At 40.9% G+C, this 23,456-nt stretch overlaps 6 protein-coding genes and 1 non-coding gene across 7 annotated transcripts; 1 reads left to right on the top strand and 6 right to left on the bottom strand.

Moving 5' to 3' along the window:
* Nucleotides 1–10: 10 nt before the first annotated feature.
* TEL1 (DNA-binding protein kinase TEL1) lies at nt 11–6,667 on the bottom strand (the record flags this gene model as incomplete). The annotated part of the gene is made up of 1 exon (XM_018878730.1): nt 11–6,667. The coding sequence occupies one exon, from the start codon at nt 6,665–6,667 to the stop codon at nt 11–13; it is 6,657 nt and encodes a 2,218-aa protein (XP_018736003.1).
* A 3,167-nt stretch (nt 6,668–9,834) lies between these two features.
* AWJ20_1821 (uncharacterized protein) lies at nt 9,835–10,149 on the bottom strand (the record flags this gene model as incomplete). The annotated part of the gene is made up of 1 exon (XM_018878729.1): nt 9,835–10,149. The coding sequence occupies one exon, from the start codon at nt 10,147–10,149 to the stop codon at nt 9,835–9,837; it is 315 nt and encodes a 104-aa protein (XP_018736002.1).
* A 209-nt stretch (nt 10,150–10,358) lies between these two features.
* AWJ20_1820 lies at nt 10,359–10,430 on the bottom strand (the record flags this gene model as incomplete). Its single annotated transcript has 1 exon — nt 10,359–10,430. It is a non-coding gene; the product is annotated as a tRNA-Met (tRNA).
* Nucleotides 10,431–10,895: 465 nt separating this feature from the next.
* RPL23B (ribosomal 60S subunit protein L23B) lies at nt 10,896–11,291 on the bottom strand (the record flags this gene model as incomplete). Its single annotated transcript, XM_018878727.1, has 1 exon — nt 10,896–11,291. One exon carries the CDS (start codon nt 11,289–11,291, stop codon nt 10,896–10,898), a length of 396 nt encoding a protein of 131 aa, XP_018736001.1.
* A 4,338-nt stretch (nt 11,292–15,629) lies between these two features.
* On the top strand, nt 15,630–17,453 carry MRE11 (MRX complex nuclease subunit; the record flags this gene model as incomplete). Its single annotated transcript, XM_018878726.1, has 1 exon — nt 15,630–17,453. The coding sequence occupies one exon, from the start codon at nt 15,630–15,632 to the stop codon at nt 17,451–17,453; it is 1,824 nt and encodes a 607-aa protein (XP_018736000.1).
* A 1,654-nt stretch (nt 17,454–19,107) lies between these two features.
* AWJ20_1817 (uncharacterized protein) lies at nt 19,108–19,856 on the bottom strand (the record flags this gene model as incomplete). The annotated part of the gene is made up of 2 exons (XM_018878725.1): nt 19,108–19,749; nt 19,818–19,856. The coding sequence occupies 2 exons, from the start codon at nt 19,854–19,856 to the stop codon at nt 19,108–19,110; spliced, it is 681 nt and encodes a 226-aa protein (XP_018735999.1).
* A 1,097-nt stretch (nt 19,857–20,953) lies between these two features.
* Nucleotides 20,954–23,344, bottom strand: AWJ20_1816 (uncharacterized protein; the record flags this gene model as incomplete). Its single annotated transcript, XM_018878724.1, has 1 exon — nt 20,954–23,344. One exon carries the CDS (start codon nt 23,342–23,344, stop codon nt 20,954–20,956), a length of 2,391 nt encoding a protein of 796 aa, XP_018735998.1.
* Nucleotides 23,345–23,456: the final 112 nt, after the last annotated feature.

Genomic DNA, 23,456 nt, shown 5'->3' with positions numbered 1-23,456 from the left:
CACATGTAACTTACCAAGTATACAAAGGGTCATATCGAAGTACATTTAATATGGTGCTGATTGCCTCGGCCTCATCTCGAAGCACAGCCAATGCTATTTCACAACATTTTTGAAACACGCCTTTGACACCGCTTATCCCCATGCCGTCTACAATATCCCTCGTTAGCCTGAAAGGCACGGTCTCGGGAATCGGAAGGAGCTTTCCTTGGTCAAAAGCAATACCCAGATCTATATGAATAATCTCGCCAGTCAAAGTATCCACCAAGATGTTACTGCAATGTCTATCACCAAGGCCAAGGATATAACCGATCATGGAATTGACAGCTGTAGATTTTGAGTAAAGGGCTCTATTATGAAACCACTCCTCAGGAGAGTAAAATCTCTCAGTGAAAAAATACCTGAAAGCCGGCTTGAGCCTCTTTTCTATGCTTTTATAAACCTCCACTCTCACTTCCTTACTCTCTGCTTCCACCGCCTGCATCTCCCTACGAGCTTCATCAGCATCAATATCATTTGGATTGTACTTCTTATGCAGCTCTTGAGTGACACCAATAAACGGACTTGTGTTTCGCACAAATTCAATCATTCCTCCCCCCGGCCCAAGAGGTACCAATTTGTAGATTCGAACTCTCATATTCCTAGTTTTTGCTTGGCGATCGCTTTTCATGAAAAGATTTACTTGATCAAAGACCTGTTCCATCACGGCATCTTGTCTCAGATCGTCCCGCTCTCCTCCCTTGATCAATGCTAGGTTCGTTTGTCCCCTGCTGTCCACAACTGAGACTATTTTCGGGTGATTGATTCCACTTGCTATTGTAACCTGTTTCAGTATCTTGGTGACGGTAGGGAGATTCGCCACGGTATATTTTCGGTCAGATCTTAGCTCGATCTCAGCAGTCGGCATCGGGAGTTCTAGTGTTGGTAAGGTTTTCAACCACCAAACTCCTGGTTCACCCATTCTATCAAATTGCATTTTGCTAGCTGTTTGTCCGTTTGATTGCTTGGGGGATATTTTAGCAACTGCTGCTGTCATTATTGCTAGTGATTCGAAGTTTGTCAGTAATTCATTGTCAATTTTTTTTCTCTTTTTAAGGACATCAAAGAATTTCACTCCAACCATATGCCTTGCCTCATGCTTTGGAAATAGCTTTAATGCAAGAATATGATACATAGTATGATATGGGTGGTCTTCACACACTTTCCCGACAATATTCCATAAAGTTTTTTGGAACTCGTTAACTTCTAAACTCAGTTTAGAAGAAAGCTGACTTATCCACGGTACAAGCTTGATACTAGGAATTCGGCTGCCAAACTTGGCAACCATAGAGTTCAGATGCACGATGTATATGGGATTTGTGGCATTGGCAAACCAAAGATCAAGGAACCGAGAGACATCTCCTCGGTGTTCATCGCCTTCACATATACTATAAAGGTAATTCTTGATACTCTTGAATAGAAAATTCTGGCTTGTTGCTTTGAGTATTTGGTACTGGTTATCGTGATTTACACGCAGTTTCTCCAACCTATTTTTCAAAAGTTTACTTTCTTTACTCAATATTTTCTGCTTACTAAGCTCATTTAGTCTCCTGTCTTTGTCCTTCCTTTGACGGTATTGAATCGACATCTCTCTATTAAGCGCTTCACTCCGAAATTTCTCGTCGCAGAACGAGGCAAACATATGATAGAACTCAGTCTTATCTTCTAACGGATTGCAATTTATATCTTCATTCCGGTATCTGCAAGCTGGATCCAAGTATTCGGTTACAATGACATTGTCCGTTTCATGCCTGGCTAATGATAGCCAACTTGCCAGTTTTGCATGGACATTTGATCTTGAAAAAAAATAGCCGGCTTCTTTAGGCACATGCAAGAATGAATCCAAAGAGATTACCGAATTCAACATGTCAATAGAAGTAGTTTGATTACCAGTGGCCCAACATACTGCGGCCGACTCTATGGTGGATGCCATTTTTATGATCTCATTATATTGCGGAAGTTTAGAATGTAAAAACTTGACAATAGAATTCATAGCCTTCAGGAAGCTTTTATTACGAACTGCAAGCTGACAATGGTCGACAAAACTACATGCAAATGCCAATGTCACGTCGCCAACAGTTCGAGTTGCTGTATCTTCATTTTGAGACAGTCTACGATGTAGTATTCGCCAGCTGATTTGTCGTGCAACCAAAATGTCTTCTATTTTATCAAAACTATCATAGTTCACCCAATTTGATGAAGATTTGCGTTGTGCTGTTAGCGTATCCGTAATGTTTTTTGTTTCAAAAATATCCTGTGCCTCGGTCGTGATTGCCAATACCTGGAAAAGGTCGCTATAAAAGGGATGGTCTTCGACTACCATGCACTTCAGAGCCTTATTGTAGATTTTTCCAAAACTCGATATTTCGCAAAATGTATCTTGCATCCCCTTGAATAGCTGGTAAATTAATTCGTCTTTATTTTTAGGATCCGCAATATCCGGGAGAGTCCACTTCTCTAGTTTCCAAGTAGAAGAGTATTCTTTGGTCTGGCCCTTTCCCAGCTCGGCTTGATAAATGAGGTCCGCTATAGAGTAGATTCCAGTATTGTTGAACGATCTTGCCAGTGTGATTGACGAGTGGTTATTCAAATCCCAGTCATACCCACTAGAAATTGCGTTATTCAAAGCAGACTCGAAGATCATAGCATTGAGTGACTCTTTGTTGCTTGTCGAGTTTTTCAAGGAAATATCAATAGCGCCTTGCAAAGAAGGATCTGGTGCTATAGAACTGTACATATCAGGGTACTTTATCAACTTCGAGATCTTTGAAAATAACTCCAAGCTGTAGGATTGGGTGGTATTCCAATGGATTTCTAGAAACATGAGAGCTGTTTGATAACGCCCTAGCTTGAAAGCCCAAATTGCACATCCCTCCCAGCTAACTTTCAATGGCGATGATGACGATTCTAACCCAACAAGATTGAACCTTCTTAAATAAAGAACAGTATCTATCAACAGCTCTAGCACTCGATGGTCTTGATTGACACCTTCATTGGCATTTGACAAATAATAAGCAAAGACAGCGTTGAGCATATCCCCAGACTGTTTGAATCTTTTTTCACTCATTATCTGGTGCACCAATACCGGGAACAAACTCGAACTCAACTCTTCAATATTTTGTACAAGTATTTCTAGCCCTTGGAATATCGGATGATCTTTCGCTATTGCGGTTAACATAGAAAGTGTCACATTCTTCACCCACGATGCAAACGTCTTATTTGGATCCTTGATGGTCAATAGCATATTCCGACTGCGGACTACATAAGACTGTGCCATTTCACTATTTGTACCATCTAGAAGGATGCCAGGCAAACAATCTAGTAAAGACTGCCTATTGATGGTGATATACTGTTGAATCCATCCAAGGCAGATTTCGACGTACTCAATCTGACGAAAATTTCCTGTCTGCAATATCTTCCGTATAATTCTGATGACGTTGCAAAATATGGGGTCATCCATAAACCAACTCCTGAGATCATCATCAGCCAGTGAATTTAAATCCTCGCTTTTCGTCTCATTCAATCCTACCGACAATGAGTCGTCTTCTAAAAATGATGTTGCGATAAACCGGCCTGCCCAAGTTGTGAATCCCTCAGTATCTGGATAGTAGCTCCTCATATTGGATAATAGCTTTGTAGCTGTGTCAGACCGTATCTCGGGATCCATCTTAGCCAGTAAGCCCCTAGAGAATGATTCGCACTCTAATTGAAGTGCCAAAATGTCCCAACAACATTTACGCACCTGGGGAAAGTAGAATTGGCTATTGTCTCCACTAATAATATTAACAACGTCACTATCTGAAAACAATGCAGCGTCCTTGTTCAAGAGATAATTGATAGACTTTGACAAAATTTTTGCTTCCCAAAATTTTTGACTCTCAACCAAGCAGCTATCAATTTCCGCAAGAAGACCACGCTTACAGTTAGACACTCCTTTTATTTCTAATTCCGACAAGCAGCCTTGTACAACAGAAAATCCAAGTTCGATTAGCAGATACCGCGGAGCACTCGAAATCAAGAGTTGCAACAATCGACAAGCTTCCTCTTCTACTCGAGGGAGGGATATTAATGAAATCGCACCCCTTAAACAAAGCTCTAAAGTATATCCCTTAATATTCCCATCTTCGACGGTGGTTGAGGACCTTCGCTTGGCCGCTTTAGATTTCGGAACATTCTCACTAAGTAGAATAGTTAGGAAAAATAAACATCGTCGCAGACCCAAGTATTTCTCATTTTCACTGGTCAACTTCTCATGCGACTTGAATATACCTCTTAGAATAGTAGTTGGGATTGCCCCTGTCTTTCCAATAAGTTTGGAAATATCTCCATCGGTCGTCAACTGGATATATTCAATCACTTTCTGTGGACTCACCCCCAAACGACTGATTGAAGGCATTAACTCTTGTAAGTTTCCATTTAAAGGCGCTAGTGTCGATGAGGAGGGAAACTCTATCTTACAATCCGACACGTCGGTTGAGCTTAGGAGTTCTCGCAAGATGTACAGCATCTGTTCGTTGATGAGAGTTCTGACGGGTTGGTCGGTTTTGACTCGCTGATCGATAATGGAGTACAAATCTTCGATTGAGATATCAAGAGACTTATATCCTAAGGAGATTGCTTTGTATAAACTTTCAGAGTAAGCGTTATTTAAAGGTATTTCAGTAGTGTGCGTGAAGTGCTTTAAATAACTTTTGGTTGCAATATAATTGTTAAAAATTAATGCCCGAGCAATTAATTGAGTAACATTAGATTCCATAAAATGCTTCTCGGATTTATAACCAAAAACATGGTATGGAAATATTCTTAAGGGGAAAATATCTCCTTCTAAGCTATCGGTTGTTTGTTTCAGCCAAAAGTCGAAAATCGGGTCACAAGCACTATCTAATAGCTCTGCTGCCCCAGACACCTGATATACACTGGCAATATAATCAAGGGAATGCTTGATAAAAATATGGTTCGAACTCTGCCCTTGAATAATCACAATTTTCAAAAGTTCGCAAATGGACAAAATCATAATGTCGCCATCAGTACCCGCCAGCTTGCTCAGAAGGTGTGCCAGGAAGCAAATATTCGAAGTATCTACCAACAAGGGCCCTACTCCCTGTATTATGATAGAATACAATCCCATTCTCTGTTTGTAAGCGATTTCAGACATCATAGAAGATAATGAGGGCGAAATTGAATAATAGAACACATCGGTAGCTTCATTTAGAACTCCTTGTAGATATTCTTGTGATAACAATAGAACTTCCTCGTTATCTACGAGTGTCTCTATAACAAGACATAGAAGCTCAAAAAGATGGACTCTGATCAACTTAGACTGGACCGGTGAATCAAATACCGCTTTAATAACAAACTTGAATATGTCCTGCCAGTCACTTACCGCACTGTCATGAATGTTCGTCTTGCTTAGATTTAAACAATAACGACAACCCATTGAGAGGTATCTAATAGTCGTCTTCAGAGTTATCTCTGAGAGTTTCCATATCCGGTTGGCAAGCAGATTGGAGCCCAAGTATCGAAGTAATATAACGTAGTGGCTACTAGATAAGCTGCCAGAAAATTCTTCCAGAAACGTGTACAAAAAATCAGAACAGCTTAAGAATACCTCGATGCTGTCCCCCAGCTCCTTAGATTCTGACAGTGTGATGTTTGCCAGCAATTGGTCAATAGATGCAAATGTAGATGTAGAAACCAAAGAGCCATTGCTTACAAGATATAGTCCAAAGGCAACGCTCGTTAGATTGACATCTCGAGAGGTTTTGGCAGCGATGATAGAATGCAATGGAAGATCATCCTTAGGCGGCAGATATGAAAGTAAGCAATCGTACGTCGACCTTGAACTGGATCTAAGAATTGATTGAGCTTTAGTTGTGATGAATGCCTTTTTTGTAGAGCAAAGGATGATACCCGTTACATAGAGACTAAAAGCGTTGCTTTCATATTTTATCAAAGTCGTCGACCAATTAGAAAACAATTTTGAAAGATCTTCCGTGAGCATACATAAATCTAAGTAACCTCTATAGTTTGTATCATCATGGCTATTTTCACAGACAGTCCCTAAATTACCAATGACAAGAGTGCTTAGCACAATGAGGTGCAGTATAGATGAATAATCTTGGTTGACTCCTATGTCGTGGCGATTTGTCGAGAGTAGGAGTGTCGAGTCCTTCAGGCGTTTATTCAAGACGTTTAGAACAGCAGTCGCAAATTCTTCATCGTAGACCTCTTCTCTAAATTTGGTTACAGAATGCGTATTAACCTTACTTTCCTGGACTGCAATTATTTGGAGTAAATGGTTCCAGGCATCTGCAGTTGTGTATTCTTTGTAGCTATCACCTGCGAGATCACTAAAGTTTTCAATGTCAACATTTAGCTGAGGAAGTCCTAAAAAACTGGAAATACTGTTTGAAATTTCAAGAGTATGAAGTATGTTAATAGCTGACATATGACCGTCCACTGGATATGCCACCTTCATGCTAGCTTGCCAGTTATGAAGCAACCATTCAAGTAACTTTGATTTTTCCACTTTGGAACGGTCTACCATCATGTGTCTCGTATTTAATCTTAATAAAGTTGGGCACAAGTTGAGCGACCCCGTGGATAGAAATGGCGAGTACGAGTCGAACATGGAGAGGACCGCTTCTAGTCTTTGGGGAGAAATTTCAAAGCTGGTACACATCACGTTTATACAGAAGCAGGCTGCAGAGCTAGTATCCCGGTTGTGGATTTTCTGTTGGCATGCCAGCCAAAGATCCGGCTCAACTTTTAGAAGAGCAGCAGATCTATTGAGAATACAAGCCACGCATATCATTGCCCACGAGCTCAACTCATTCTCCGTAGAGGAATTCAGGATGAAGGAATTGGTAATATGACTGATGAATTCCGAGTCAGTTGAAGCGCTGGAATTTGAATTATCCAACTGAGACCATATTGAAATGACTTGTAATGCTAGTATTTTATTAGAGCCCTCCGACAACATCAGTTCTTGCATCAGCCTGGCGATAGAGGAAAAGTTCTCATTTGAACCTACAATTGCTCTGCCATTATTTGATCGTGCCTTCTTTGAAATAGCTCCGTTATCTGCTGGGTAAGTATATGATCATTTCGAAGAGTGGTTTAAACTTACCGACAAGGACAGGGTCGAATAATGACAACAGATGCAATAACCTATATATAGCTAAAATAGTACACCAAGATATACTTGATTCAATTCTTGATAATAAGCCAGCAGCAGTGGGTATTGCACGAAATAGAGGGTATGTTAGCCAATCCGTATGTCTTGATTTGGTGAACCAGACATCACCAACCTGAATTCTGCTAGCCTCACCAATGAAAGAAAGGCCATTACACAGCTCTCTAAGCGACTCTAAAACTCCTAGAACAGACTGGTCATTGTCTTTGTCTTCTTTAGAAGCTGCTAAATAAACAAGAGGGCGATACGTATGTAGAATAAAACCAATGACCTGTTCCCGGAGAGATATATTTTTGCATGAATAAAGACGAGAGCGTACGATCACACTTATACCAGTACTAGCAATATTCCAGGACAGTGTGAGGTCTTTGAACAAGAGCTCCTGTATCATAATATTCATGCAAGCAAAGGCTGGGATGTGACTAGTGGTCTCTTCGTTCAGTATTTTGAGGAAGTAAACCACGTAATAAAGAATATTTCGTTGAAAGAGCTCAACACGTGAGACTATGGGGTTAGCGACTAGATTTCGCAAGGCATGAAACAAGTCTACTGTGGCCTGGGGAAGTCTGGTTTTGAGCTTGAATAAACTGTCAGTATTCGCCAGAGCAACGTTCTCTAAAGTTGCTGAGGCAAGCATTTCATCATCCACACAGGATAGAACTACTGCATATATCGACTGTGCAATGCACTTCGTAAGCCGGTCCCACTGGTCTGGTTTCAATCCATTGACCAGTGGATGATAGTCGCAGAGAAATACTAGGATTTTAGCATACGGTTGTAACAACGGTTGACAGATCTTGTCCCCTGACTCAGAAATAATCAAGGTGTTGATAATATGATTTAGTAAGTCCTTTATTGTTGTAGGACGAAACGTTTCATAGCTAACTTCTATGAGGTTTCTCAAAACACCGCCAAAAAGAGCCAGGCGATCAATCAGTGCCTGGCTTGGTCCATGGCTATATGCTTTCAAATCAATTGCTCTTTTGTAGGATTTCTGATCTTCCTCTATACAATTTAGTACAGAGTATAATAATTGTCTGTAGTTTGATTGCTTCAACCCAACTGTATTAATGGGATTCGCCAAAAATGTTGACAAACTATCGGCTGCTCTGGTCCTATACAGAACTTTAGATGATCGGAGTTGTTCTATAATTGGTTAGATCTTACGTTAGATTTCGTGTGTGTTCGTGCTCATACCCTCAATTGCTTGGATCTCTATCAAAGCTGACTCCATCTTCGGACTATAAATAGAAAAGCATCGATGCGCTTGGTAATATGAGGTTCCCCAAGTAGGAACGGTTGACACTAGAACTTAATTGCAGAACTATATCAACAACTGGATGAATATGCGGCGCGTAGATCTAGCAGTTAGTGACTCCTATAGTAGAAGTGCCAAATGATGCGGCAAGATTAAAAATGAGGAAGTATTGATTTCCTTCCCTCGTTTGACTGTTGGTTAAAGCTATTTCCAGTCTAGCTGCGTCTAAGCAGTCGATCCCATTTATGAACCAATATCTTATCAGTAGACCCTGCATCTCGTTGAACCCTAATCCGCCATCTGTTTATATTGGTGACATCAATCAAATCATATCACTTAAAAGTTTTCAATAGTCAAGCTGGCACCAGGTCGGTGAAATACCAGTGAATTATGAATCAAACAGGTCAAGGGCCTGTGATTGTGATTACGGCCTCTAAGTAAGACTTATATTCCTTATATATTATGCAAGAACTGCAGTCAGAATGGTCTTTACTGAGTCTCAGACGTCTACCAACCCCCAAAGTGCGAGTTCTGGCGATAATCATCATTCAACAGAAAACAAATGATAATATTAATGATTATGATATAAAAAATGTAACAGTGTGGCTGGTTTAAGCCTACATAAGACAATAAATGAATATTAATCAATCGCTGCAGTCATAAGTTTTATTTTATTTGCTTCCTTGTAATGGTAAACAAATAAACGGCTTGTCTAAAGAATTTGTCATAATCAGCATGATCTTTTATCTTTAAACAGTTAGCAAAGGGGGCCGGGCCTATCTGACACTCTACCAACCCACCAGCAGAACTTACCTCAGCAACAACAAAATGTTTTTTAATGGCCTTGAAAAATTTAGAATCAGCCTGTGAATGTTAGTATCGCATCAAGCATTTAAATCTATAAGTTGAAACATACCTTTCTTCGCTTTTTGTAAGCCATTAAAATAGGCGTTCCATTTTCCGAGAGATCTAACAGCGTACGCTCTAGTAGTGGAAATGCAGCTTCCAAATATACACAGTCGGCTGCTAACACAAGATCAGCACTTTTAGCATAATCAGGCAGCTCTTCACCCCTAAGAAGTTAGGACAGCACTCGTTTTTGCAGTAGTTTACTCGCGAAACTCACCAATTAAGAACTGCTGGTCTTACTATTTCACTTAAGTCATTTAGTTCTGTGTTCTCTTTCATCAGCGGCATCATATTCCTAGAGATTGTGTTAGAGATCGGGATCATTCCTCTTCTTTATAATACTCACTCCTGATCCGTGATCCATATATTCAAATCTTTATTTTTTGATCTGTTTGTTTCATGTAATCCAATGGCCAATCTGTTGTTGTTAGATCCATTATATCAAACCAAGACAGAGTGTTACTAACCCCACTAGACCGGTTCCACTCCCAAGTTCAACAATATTTTTGTATCCATCCACCCCTCTTCTTATCATATATCTTGACAATAGTTCACCAGCTGGCCATAGCTTACCGCCGCAACCAGCTGCTCCTCCATCTTCAACCACTTTCAAAGGTTCGTGTAATAATCCGTCAAAAGTCAAATCAGAAAGCCCCAGATTTGTTACCTCAGGAATATCTACATAACCCGAGGAAAGGCTAGCAAATGGGTCTTCACTTTGGTCTTCAATATTTTCAAGTATCTTATTCATGCTGTTGTTGATCAGGGAAGTTGGACTCTCCCTTTCTGACAATTGAAAGTTGCAGTTCTCTGCTCTTTGAAAAATATTCCAAGAGATTATGAAATACTCCTAAAAAATTGACTAATTGAGTGGGAAGATTATTAGAAAAAGAGAAGTAAACTATCGAAAACCTATTGGGCCGCCAATTGAAATTCATGCAAAGTTGTCAAAAAATTTTCTAGCGACACCAGGTTTCGATCCTGGAACCTCAGGGTTATGAGCCCTGCGCGCTTCCATTGCGCCATGTCGCTATGAAGATGTTCATTTTGTTTAACCAGACAATGGGAGCCTAACCTTCCCAAAGAAATTTATATTAGATACTGCCACCAATCTCAAAAATCCTCTAGTATTACATAGGAAAGTGATATATTACGAAACTTATACAAAGAGAATGGCTAATGGGATAATCAACAGCAATCTTTGTTAAAATTTTTGCACTAATGCGCAAGTAAGTGTCAGGTTTAGGAGTTTGAGCCTTAATATCTGAACTTTAAACAAGATTTATTATCTTAATATCTGATTTTCTGTAATGAGTGTAATTTAGAACATTATTCAAGGGTCTATTATCCTTACTATACAAATTTTTTGGAGGAATATTAGGCAGTTCTTGTAAGAATGGTATTTGTCCAACCCGGAGCCGTACCGACATGCATCAAACAATACTTTTTTTTGAATATAAATATATAAATTCATCAATTCAATTTTTATTAGTTTATTTAAACAACAACACCGGAGTTTGAAGCAATTCTTGGCCACAAATCAGCACATTCCTTACCAACGGGTCCAGTGATAGCAGAGCCCTTCATTTCACCCTTAGGGTTAACAATGACACCGGCGTTATCTTCAAAGTAAAGATAGACACCATCTCTTCTTCTCCATGGCTTAGATTGACGAACAACAATAGCAGGCATAACCTTCTTACGGAGCTCAGGCTTACCCTTCTTGACAGTGGCCATAACCATGTCACCGACACCAGCAGCAGGAAGACGGTTAAGTCTAGCACCAACACCCTTGACGGAGATGATGTAGAGGTTTCTAGCACCAGAGTTGTCGCAACAGTTGATGACGGCACCAACGGGGAGACCGAGCTTGATATTGTTAGTAAAGGGCATAGGCCACAAAAAATATCGCTAAAGGGATAGAGTTTATAAGTTTGTTCGGGATAAAAAGTCATCAAATTCAACAGGCGATATTCCACATTCTCAGAGACTTTAGGGAAAAATGATGTTATTATTCGCATCTCAAATAATCGGTATTGTCTTAGTTAATTTGTCGAGTAAATTACGGCGGTACTCTCTTCATAGTCATTAATCGTCAAAAGTCGTGGTTATTAATCGTCAAATTAAAAGATGAGTGAGAGCCATTTAAATTCATCACTGCTTAACAAATCGAGTTTGCTGGATCTTCTGGATATTGAGTTCTTCAAATCGTCTCCTCTCCTTGTCGCCAATTTCAAAAACAACCCTAAATCCTCTGAACAAACTTAGAAATCTCATTCACTTCTTTCATATTAAACACATACCGACATGCGGAATTTGTTACCGGCAGCACCAGCTTTTTGGGAAGCCATTTTTATTTAATTTGTTGAATTTAGTGGTTGAACTACACTATACAAATTTCAAAACTGTTATGCAATCTCACTTCACCACCATCTTACCTCGAAAATTGTTTGGCAACTTTGGCACGGCTGAGATAAATTGTGTATGACTGCGTATTTCCTTATTAGGCAATATATATGTAGCAAGAGGAGAGGACAGAGGTTATTGGGATACTATGCGTATATGGGGCAGTTCTTTTTTCTACAAGATGCTCGATATCTTGATTTAAGAAGACCAAATGATATTTGAGTCCTTTGTATCTTTGCGATAATTTAGATAAACACTATCTGAAGGGGTTTTTACAGCTTCTAAGTTATAGCTCATATGCCTGTACGGAGCAGGTTGGATAGGAAAAATGGGCAAGGGTCTATGCAGGGACTTCCCTTACAGGTCCTGAAGACCCATAGAAGCATCTGCACCCATGTCTAATCTATATCTAACGTTCCTAGAAATTGTTAGAAACTGGACAACTGTCGTACTTCTGACAACTGACCGAGGAACGTCATGATAGTCATCTGATTGCCGATGGCTGGGCCAAGCGGTCACAAAATGATAATCAATGGTTAAAACTAACCCAGATTTTATGATCATAAATTAATTGCAATATATAAACAGTTTAGTGATGAGCGTCCTTTGGAGCAGTAACATATTCGTAAATGTTGAAGAGAGCAAATGCACCTAAACCGATCCCAAATCCTGGGAATATGCCTTTGAATCTGTTGTAACGAGTGAATGGTCCTTGGTATCTCCAAGCCTCACTGATATAGCGTTAGCGATCAAGTTCAAGATAAACAGCTCAATTTTTTGAATCAATAATTCCACGTCCTCTAGATATTCGGCAATATATCAAAATGAACAGGCGTATTATGTCTTTTCTATTCTAATAGTAGTCGAGCTATACTACGAGTAGGTTCTGGTTCGTCCACGGATGGCTACTTTGCGCATCCTACCCAAGTCTGCAAACCCCGATCCTAACATCATGAATGTCACTGCAATTAGAAATGTAAAACTTACCGACGTGCCCATGGGTCTTTAATCTGTGGCTGAGCCATTTTTATTGTCTGTGTATGGTACTGTGTAGTTGACGATAAAGCTATAGACAATATCATATGCAGCGTGAAGTTGCAAATTTCATGTTCGTGATTGGAGGGCTATTCTCAGCCGTTCATGCACTACAACTTGAGCAGCTCAAATGTTTAGTATGAAGACATTAACTATCCTAATGCTACCAACTTTTGCTAATCTATTTTCAGAATATTAAATAGAAAGCAAGTTTTCTCAGCTTCTATCTTTCAAAACATACAAGTGCATTTCAAACTGGGTGACTGGCTACAACATATATTCTCTGTCTAAATATTACTGCGAATCAAGTCTGATATATGGTGCATGAACGGGTCCAGGGTCTTCACCCTTGCCGGAAATCATCATGAGCACTAAATAAACGAATGGCTCACTTCGTTAGAGCTTTCCTTGTCCTATCAGAACAAAAATCCAGGAATAATGCCGTATCCAGATTCCATGATGCCAGTTCTTCAATAACATAATATATTCCTATAGGTACGAGGCACTATACCAATGTAGAGGCGCTCTCCGATCCATTTTCATATGTGCCCAAGTATCCTTGTGATTGAGAAGAAGGTTCAATTCCGAGGGAATAAGGTTCATACGACTTGGGTGAAGTAACATGGGGGAAGTATTTGCGCTTGAAATTTACGGTTAGTAACGCAATAACGGAAATACTGGGCGTCTACAGGGTCTAGTACCCAGAGCTCTCTACGCAAACAAGTCAACTCTTTCAACACTTACGTAACATGCCCAGCCGATGGCTGATCCCAAGAGAGATCCAGAAATAATGTCGAAATAGTGATGTCGGTAATCTGCTGTCCGACTAATAGCAATATACAAGGCCAAGAGCAGCGGACTAATCGGTTAGTATGAACTAGACTTTCAGCAAAAAAATCGCACTTACCTCAAAGAAAATAACGATTTATAGGAATCCGATCCTGTTCGGAAAGAGCTTAATTGGCCGCTTATCCAAAGACTTAAGTAAAGGAGGCCAGCAAAACTAGTTGATGAGTGACCAGAAGGAGTACTTTTAAAACCTTCATTAATGACATGAAGATTTGTGTTTGTGCACACCTCAATTCCAACAGGGATATCAGTAGGCGTCCCGGGCTTGGGGATACATCTGGCCAAAAAATCTGGTCTCATGCGACCGAGCCATACTTTTGAAGCATTGGTAATGAAGCCATTGGCAGTGAAAGCTAAACAGAGACCAAGGAGAGATACGTAAATGAACCTAACTTGATTACTGCTATTGTAGTTTCGTCTTCTCGGAAGTATGGTAGGTAAAAATGCTATGGCTAGCGCCGGTCCCACTATAGTCAGCAGTATGCAAGTCATATTTGGTACCCGCTCATGCTCGGTGTGAGGGAACTTGATTGAATTGTCGTTTAAGAAAAACAAACGATGAAATGGCGCTGTGAATTCCATTGCAACGTATAGTACAGCCAGAAATACAATAGTCAATACATCTGGTATAAAAAGCCTCATTTCTTTCTGATACGATGGGATGGTTTCCATTTGTTGGATGGTGAGTCTAGCGATGGGCTAAGGACAGGTAGGATGTGGCCCCGAAATTGATCTCGGTTCAAATGTCACGATATGCTACAAAACAAGAAAAATGCTGATATGTATCAAATTTGTTAATTTGCTGTTTATTGTTTATCCGCCGTTAAACTTGGAAATTGAGCAGTTCGACAGTGGGGAAATTAGATTAGTTAACGAGGGGTAGTGTGAGCTACCATTATGGTTGAGGGCTTGCAGCAAAATAAGACGCTTATTGCCTGGTAGAACTATCGAATGGAGGTTTCAATATGATGCGAAACAACTCACTATATAGCCAAGAATAGGCTGCTATGTTGCAGATATCTCTGGATTACTGTGTAGTATAGGTTACTTTTATTGTGGATATCTTATTAGGATGGGTTAATATAAAATAGTCTCAGAAATCACGTGACTGGGGTTCATTAGCGCGGATCATGTTCGCGCTACCAACGGTATTTAGACTAAAACCTGGGGTCTGATTCAATATATTCGCAGCTCTTTGAGTTTCTGCGGCGAGGACTCATCATTTAAAATGCCTTTTAATGAGGAAGATGACTGTAAGCATAGACAGAACTGTAAATTAGGGTAAAGAGGCAGTCTCTTGTACCGACCAATTACCAAACAGAACATACTGACCTTTCAGACGCAGATACTATTCGCATTCTGATCACAACTGATAATCATGTAGGATACAAGGAAGAAGACCCGATTCGGGGAAATGATGCCTCAACAACTTTCCGGGAGATTATGGAAATAGCCAAAGATCGAGGTGTTGATATGATAGTTCACGCTGGAGACCTCTTCCACATTAACAGTCCATCTCGAAAGTCGTATTTTGATGTCATCACAGCTCTACGATCCAATTGCTTAGGGTCTAAGGAGTGCGAGCTGGAGGTTTTACAACATGGACAATTGTCACTTGTCGAAGAGTAAGTGGAGAAAACAAGGCTGGTTTTGTGATTTTGGCCCTTTTCTCGAAGCTCTTAGCTGGCTAACGGTTTAGACATGATTACATAAACTATGAATCACAGGACCTCAATGTGGCTATACCAATGTTTGCCATAAGCGGGAATCACGATGATTCCGGAGGTGTAAGTTTATCTACCAGAGAATCCTTATCCTGCTTAAGCTTGTAGATTTGTTACAACTTTGTACGGACCTCGGGCAATGTGGCAAGAGCAAACGATTCGTCGTAACTCAAGTCAGTATAGTAGACTAACTAAATAGGCCGGCTCCTTATCAGCTATGGATGTTTTGTCGGCTACTGGATTCTTAAACTATTATGGAAGAGTGACTGACAGTCGGAACATAGAGGTCAAGCCAGTAATGTTCAGAAAGGGGAACACTAAGCTGGCGTTATACGGTATATCCAATTTGCGAGATGAAAGGATGAAGCATACTTTCAAGCATGGAAGAGCAAAATTTTTGAGACCAAGTGTCCAAACAAATGAGTTTTTCAATCTTCTTGCAGTCCACCAAAACCACCATGCTCACACCAAGCGGGGTGTCTTTCCAGAGGAGTATATTCCAGATTACATTGATGCAGTAGTTTGGGGCCATGAGCATGAGTGTCTCATTGACCCCAAGATAAATGTGCGTAAAGGTTTCAGCGTTATTCAGCCAGGAAGTTCAGTAGCTACCAGTTTGATTGAAGGTGAAGCGGTGCCTAAGCATGTAGCTATTATGTCAGTCACAGGGAAAACGTTTACCATGGAGAATATTAGACTGAAGACAGTGAGGCCCTTTGCGATTGAAACGGTTGAACTTTCTCGGAGCCCTATTAAGCCTGGAGTTGATAATAGGACACAGGTCACTAGATGGCTCGAGAAAAGGGTCAAAGACCTGATCCAACGAGCAGTAAACGAGTGGGAAGAAGTTAATAGAACTCCAGGTTTTGATAACAATGGAGAAGATAAAACTGGATGTCCCTTGCCACTGATCCGGCTCAAAGTTGAATATTCAGGTGATTATCAAGTTGAGAACCCAACAAGATTTTCCAATAGATTTGTCGGTCAAGTTGCCAATGTTGATGACGTAATCCATTACTTTCGACGTAAAGTTTCTAGCAGCAATGGAAAGGGACAAAATATTTCAAGAACAGATATTACTATTAACAAAACTAAAGACGAAAATGGGCTTGAAATGATTCAAGTGGAAGAGTTGATAGAGGAGTTTCTTAAAACAGATGAGATGAGCCTTTTACATGGCAGAGCGCTGTCAACTGCAATAAATAATCTCGTCACCAAAGAAGATAAGGCAGCAATAAAACAATTTTTCGAGAAATCTTTGGAAGTTCAGTCCAAAGTGCTTGTTGGAATGGGCGTCGAGGATGTTCAATCGATCATAGCTGCCCTTGAAAAGACCAAAATTAATACTCAAGAAAGCTTAAAAGAGATTGCAGATGAGCAAACCCCTTCGAGTACCGCAAGGTACCATTCATCAGACAGCCTGGAACCAGAGTCACTTCGAACAGGATCCAAGGCAAAAACTGATCTTGCCACCGAATCTACACAAAGACAAAGGGCCGTGCCAGTAAAAACGACTGGGAGAGGAAGGAATACCCGTACAAAGGTGTCAACAAACTACGAGGATGATGAAAATGATGATGACCTTGATGAAGGAAATATTTTGCCGAAGACTAGTCGACTATCGACTCGAACTCGGAAGCCTACCTCACAGCCAGTCATAAGGGTTGTCTCGGATTCAGACGAACCACTGGACATAGATGACGACAAGGATGATGATGAAGAAGGAGAAGAAGAAGAAGAAGATCCTGAGGTCATAATTTCCGATTACGATGAGCCAGCGCCAACGCCACCGCCGCGTAGGACGACGGGTCGTAGTACCAGAGCTCGTCCTGGTCTCTCAGCAGCAAGGCGACAAGCGCCGAAATCCAGCACCACTAGTAATCAGGTTATTTCCCGACCGCCACAAGTCAGAAAACCAACACCAATACAGGCTGAAAGACCGTCGCAGCGAGCCAGTTCTAGGATGGCAGCAGCAGCTGTAAGTAGTTGTGTTTCACCTTATCATTCTCAAATGTTACCTCTAACACGCTTTTTAGAATAACGACCCTGATGACAGTGATTCTGATGATGATGTCTTTGTATAGCTTCAAATGATTTCTATATTCGACTTCTTCAGCTGCTCTACGCTATCTATTTATACTGGCAATATAGGTTTTATATCCCGGGCTTTGTGTGGGCAACTCGCATTATAGGATATGGGCTCTAAGGATGACAAGGTAATGTCTGTCATATTACTCAAGCGAAAACTAACTCTTAAAATACCACTTGGAACCATGACCTTAGATCTAAATACCAACACACATCACCTACTAAACACTAGTTGAGTTTAAGGTGCTGGCTATGTACATGCAGAGATCCACATGAACACTGCTATTTACGGAAGCATGAAATCTGCCAATAAAAAGCGTGCTTTCTCTTATCAGTGGTGATAAGCCGATCTAACGATAATGGGGCCTTGCAGATAATGGTCCGGGACTATTTTTGATAGACGTGCCTGGAACCAAGATACGTATCTTTGTGAGGAGATACCCGTTTAGCCAACCAGTGGTATCAGCTTACTCAGTCAAGATCAAGAGATGCATATATATATCTGGGGGTTTCAACTTTAAGTACTGATACGCAAAAATTGAATTTAGAACCCTGAGTTTCGAAAATCCCTCAGTACTATATCTCCATAACTTTTTTTTTCGATCTATACTATTAGCATTTTCAGGGTCAGAAAATCGCTCAAGGTATGCTGTAGAAAGCACCCGTTATACGACCTCGGTCAGCAAGGAATATCATCTAAATTAATTTAATTTTTGATTCATTATTCTTATCCAGAAAGTTTCTATTTCTTATCTGTAAACAACAAAACTTCATATTTTATCACACCCTCGATTAACAAGTATACTCAGGCTTCTCATACAAAGAAGAAAAACATTTTTGTTCTTTGGCCCTTTTCGTTTAGCAGTTTCAAGATATGCCTTCTATTATGAGCGACACGACTAGCAATTCTACAGTGAAAGCAGAGTCTGAGGACGAGGCCGGACGTCGTGATTCAGACACGATTCTATTAGAGAAGCTGCAGTCATTGAAGCAAATGATTGCTGAAGCAGATCCAACTAGTGAAATCTTTGATGCTGATTATAGTTATGAGGAGTTCTGTCAAGATCTCGACGTTGATGATGTGTACACACGACGATTGTTAGAACTGTTAATCCAGGAAACGGCCAGCAAACGCCAACAGCAAATTCAAACCTCTTCAATGAACGGCCTCATCACCGTGACGTCGACTCCCAGAGATGCGGTACGCCCAAGAAGCAGTGCCGACAGTACCGATACCAAACAAGCCAACTACGTTGTCAGAAATGTTTACAATAACGGTGTCATTAAGAACAGTTAGTAGTCTAGTTATTTTTTGTTCTATAATTTATTAGCATTTGTCATATTTCTAATTTTACTATGACTGGCACTTCCAGGGGGTCCCTGTCCGGAGAGCCCACCTGGTTGAATCCACTTAGAAGAAAGTGATTCCGGTTGTTGGTCAAGGTTGCTACAGTTACAAATATAAAAAAAAGTTCAGTCTACTCTATAAATATATAGATTAATTCCAAATTTCATTTTCCAGAACGATTGTTCTGAGATATCTGGAAAGCCTAGTGCTGGTTTCATAACGTCTCGTGTATCTTCGTATCGTTCGTATAAACATTTCCTTATCTTTCCTCCAACCTGGACTCAGCAGCCTTCTTAAGAGCTTGTTTCTTACTGTGGACATCCTCTTGGGTGGCATTGTAGCTGACAGTAGCTTGATTGAAAGGATTTTCATCGCTCTTTTCGAATTCCTTACGAATGAGCTCCTTATATTGGTTGAGGCGAAGACCCGGATGCTCATCCTTGATTTCAGGAAGACGTCGTTCCTCGTAAGCAGCAAATGCCGCCTTGAATCTCCTCTCAGGATGTCTTTCAATCTTTTTGTTACTACCGCTGCCAGTTGAAATCTCCAATGCGTCAATGGCATCATCGATTCCACTAGCACTCAATGTTGAGGCCTTATTTGAAGTTGAGTTTAAGAACTCATCAAGATTGCCCTGTCTACGAGCAGCCACCTTCTCCTGGCCTCTTTGCTTTGATTTAACAGACTTGCTGGGCAATGCATCTTCTTCTTCCTTGAGCATAGCATCTCTTTCTGCCTTCTTGCGAGCCGCCTCAGCTTTCTTAGCCGCTTCACTTTCCTTCTTATTGTTTGATCCTTTCGCACCAACAGACCATTCAGCATCTTCAGCAGCAGCTAGTCTAGCTTCTTCCTCAGCTCTTTTACGGTCGGCCGCTTCGGCCTTACGAGAGTTTCCCTGAGCCTAATTCCCGTTAGTAAATGCAAACGCAACTAAGCCACCGCACCTTGAGACAGAAACGACTAACATACCTTTTTGGAGTTTTCTGAGCCACCTCTTGTTTTTCCCATTTCCAATGATATTTCTTGATACTAATCTAACTTATCTACTCAAGACGAGCTGTGCAGTTAATCGATAGCAATGCTTTTAAAATACTTGAAGGTTGTATACAGTTACTTTAGATCTGCGGTTGCGTCATGACACACTATGCTTATAAGCGAGTTAAATTAAATATCGAAACCATTGAACCTGCTAGAACAAGCTTGTATATTAGGCAGGCGTCGAACGTGGATATGCCCTTAAACCTGTTGAAGCACAAATCGTACAATGTCTATAATACCAAGAATATAGAGAGAGTTCGTCGCGATGAGAAAATTGCAAAGGAGAAACACGACGAAAAGAAATTCAGGCAGGAGCATTATGATAGGAAGGAACGTCTGCGACGCATTCGCCGTGCTGCTCAAAGCGAGCTAGACGGAAAAGTGAATGGAGAAGGTCTCACAGAAACGGTGGATCGTACTTCTTCAACACTGGTACCGAATGGTGAATCTAGCAGTGCATTCAACAAAGACGATTCAATTGCCATTCCCCTAGTAGACAAATCACGAAGTATGTACATGAATTGAATCATAAGCTAAATAAGTCATAAATATTAACATCCATTTTAGGCAGACCGTGGTATACCAAAACCAAAACCATTCATACTACAGAAAATACACTTGCCAGCGACAGTCTGCGTAAAGATATATTAGATCCACTAGTTCAGATGAACGTATCTTTATTGGCACAAAGAGAGTACGAGGAGCAGTCAATACAGCACCGGTTCCGTCACCAAAAATCATCAAAAATGCATCGGTATGATAAAACTAGAAGCAAAAGATCATCTACATCATTTAAGGACCAGCTGAAATAACGATTGAGGTCAGTGATTCCCATTCATCCCAGTTAATATCACTTGGACCAATCCATTGTGAAGAGTCAAAAGCAACCGAAGAGCTTAGAATTGAGTCTAACACATCAGAGGCGCCATTTTCAAAAGTTACTGGGGTTCCAACCTTTGGCTCAGCAGCAGGCTTCTGTGAATTGGCTAGCTGTTCTAAAGTTTCCCTATACAATGTTAGCAAATAGCAATCTAGGCTACCTGACCTACCCATGTTTGTTTTTCAACTTACCTGAATCTGGTGAGCACCGTGCACGAGCGCTCAGCGACTTTACTATAGGGAATTTGTCGCCGAATAATGGATAAACCAAGGTCGAAATCCTCGAAGATCTTGAAAGGGTCTCGATGAGCAACAATTTCCTGAGCGACAGCAAGTGCCAGCACCACCGAAGTATGGAAGCAATAGAACAATCCCAAACCTCGAGTATAAATATTGAACGGAAGGTAAAGTGGGTCGTCACAGAATCTTTTGAGACGGTGTACAATGTTAGTAGCCGATTTGATACATTTTAGTCTTGACTCTTCGTGAATATTAAAAAATGGTCGGTGAAGTAGTAACAAGTTTTGATCCAGTAGATTATGTAGAATATCATACTTGACTTCTGAAAGTTGCGTATACCCCCGGTTGGACTTGTACGGCATGTCCCACTGTTCTTTTTTGGCCCTACAAACCTGATCAATACCTAGCACCTCTTCGTATGTGAAGGGTCGTTTATGCCTCATTCGGGCATAGACATCTGCGAAGACGCTACTAATCTTCACCTTTGAAAGAATGAAGGTCATGTGAGTGATTTCTGAGTTGTTAATCACTGGTTCATAATTACCCATTTTGAGGTAGAAGTCATTTGTATTCATCGGTAAACAACCAGGACTAGACAAACTGACAGCCATTGAGGGTCGTCCAAACAGGCATGTCAGCAGATTATCAATCAACAAAATTCCTGCCCAGCAGCGATGTCGTTCTTCTCGCTCTATCACACTTAGACCACCCTTGGCATATGGGGACCCTTCTTCCAAGTCTGTATTGCATCCCAATGTCAGTGCCATACTAATAATCAGTCCAAATATTGGGAAACATGGACCATCATCAGCATCTTTGTGCAGTGATGTATCAAGAATAACTAAAAGAGTTTGAACAGTGAGGATATTGTGCTTGAGAAGAAAGTTATCTGCTACAAGGCACTCTAATGCCGCGGATCTGAATAATCCGGACATTGCGTACAATGGCTGATCCGCAAAGAAGTCATATTTCTTGCTGAGCTCCATTAATCTTCTGTCATCGTCACCGAGATATGCCACAGCAGAATCAAAAATAGCAAACATCAATGCTAAGATAGGTAAGCTGGGTGTAGGATCGTTCCTTGTCTCGAGGTAATTGCGGAATGTTTGATATCGTTCCTCGATATATGGGCTGTACATTACATGAAACACATTGGAACACACCATGAGATATTCTTGGACTAGATAGTCACAGATTGGAATGGGAGGGATTCGTGGTAGTAAACTCTCAATGGTAAGAGACTGGTTATGGCTTACACCTTGCTGCATAAATGGAAACCCATGAGCTTCTGGGTGAAACCATGGGCTTGTCGCAGGCCCTGAAACGGGAGGAAACGATGGTCCAGAATGGTTGGGGTTATTAGCCTCAGATTTTACAGTGTCAGCTTGTGGTGTACTGTTACTAGATCCCGCACCATTTAAAATTAGCGCATTTTTTAATAAGTTGACTTGATCAACTAATGCTGTTAGCTGCACCGATGGAATCGTAAACGAGGTCGATGACGAGATAATCTCACCCCCATTACTTCCTTCCTTTCTCTTGGTGTGGCCATGTCCTCTTTGAATGTGAATACCAGCCATGGCAGTGAGTGTGTCTTCTGCAGTCTTGGAGGATACTGACGAGGAGGAAGATACTGATGCTGGTGTCATATTTGAAGGACTGGGATGTAGTAAAGAGTTGATGTTACTGTTATGTTTGACAGGGTTGCTATTCGAGCCATTGACACCGGTGGCATTATCGAGGCTACCTGTGGTTGTCGGACTCGGATCAGACGTCTGACTAACTTCGCTCGGCCGCCGTTCAAACGATGATGTAGATGGAACAGACCCTATACTCGAGGTGCTACTGACGGAGACGGGGCCATTGACAGGCGGTGAAAATGTGTCGCTAGGGTTTGTCTCTCCCGTGCTATGGCTGCTAGTGCTATCAGTAGAGTGTTGATGATGAGGCAAAGGTCGAGGTGCTGGCATACTATTTGATAAGCCACTTTCATCAAATGATTGTACCTCTTGAAGCAAACTTTCCAGTTGTAAAACATGCGTCTCCAGTTCATTGAGCCTACTTTTAGGAATAGGCTGGACATTACTATTCTCACCAACTTGAATTATAGGATGCGATCCATTGATAGTGGTGATATGTCCTGGCCTGGAATTAGATTGTTCTCGACGGTCACCAGGCTCATTGTTGTAACCGCATTTTGCAGTCCGGCCCCGTCGAACACAGGTCGAGCAGGGGAGATTTCTGTCACATTTTAATTTACGTCGTCTGCATTCGGTACAACTCAGCGGTTTTCTTATACCGCGAGGTTTTTTCTCCTTACGAATAGTCGGATCTGACATCCTTTCGGGTTTCCTAGTGGTACCAATTATATCGAGATACTACACTACTAGTGTAAATAGCCTACTGAGTAAGAATACTGTTTCTTGGATTCTAGCCTTTATATTCTGTAAT

The sequence above is a fragment of the Sugiyamaella lignohabitans genome, chromosome A, assembly GCF_001640025.1.
Source record: "Sugiyamaella lignohabitans strain CBS 10342 chromosome A, complete sequence".
Taxonomy (NCBI): Eukaryota; Fungi; Ascomycota; class Dipodascomycetes; order Dipodascales; family Trichomonascaceae; genus Sugiyamaella; species Sugiyamaella lignohabitans.
The sequence above is the reverse complement of the archived record's forward strand: the minus strand, read 5'-3'. Positions and strand labels throughout refer to the sequence as shown.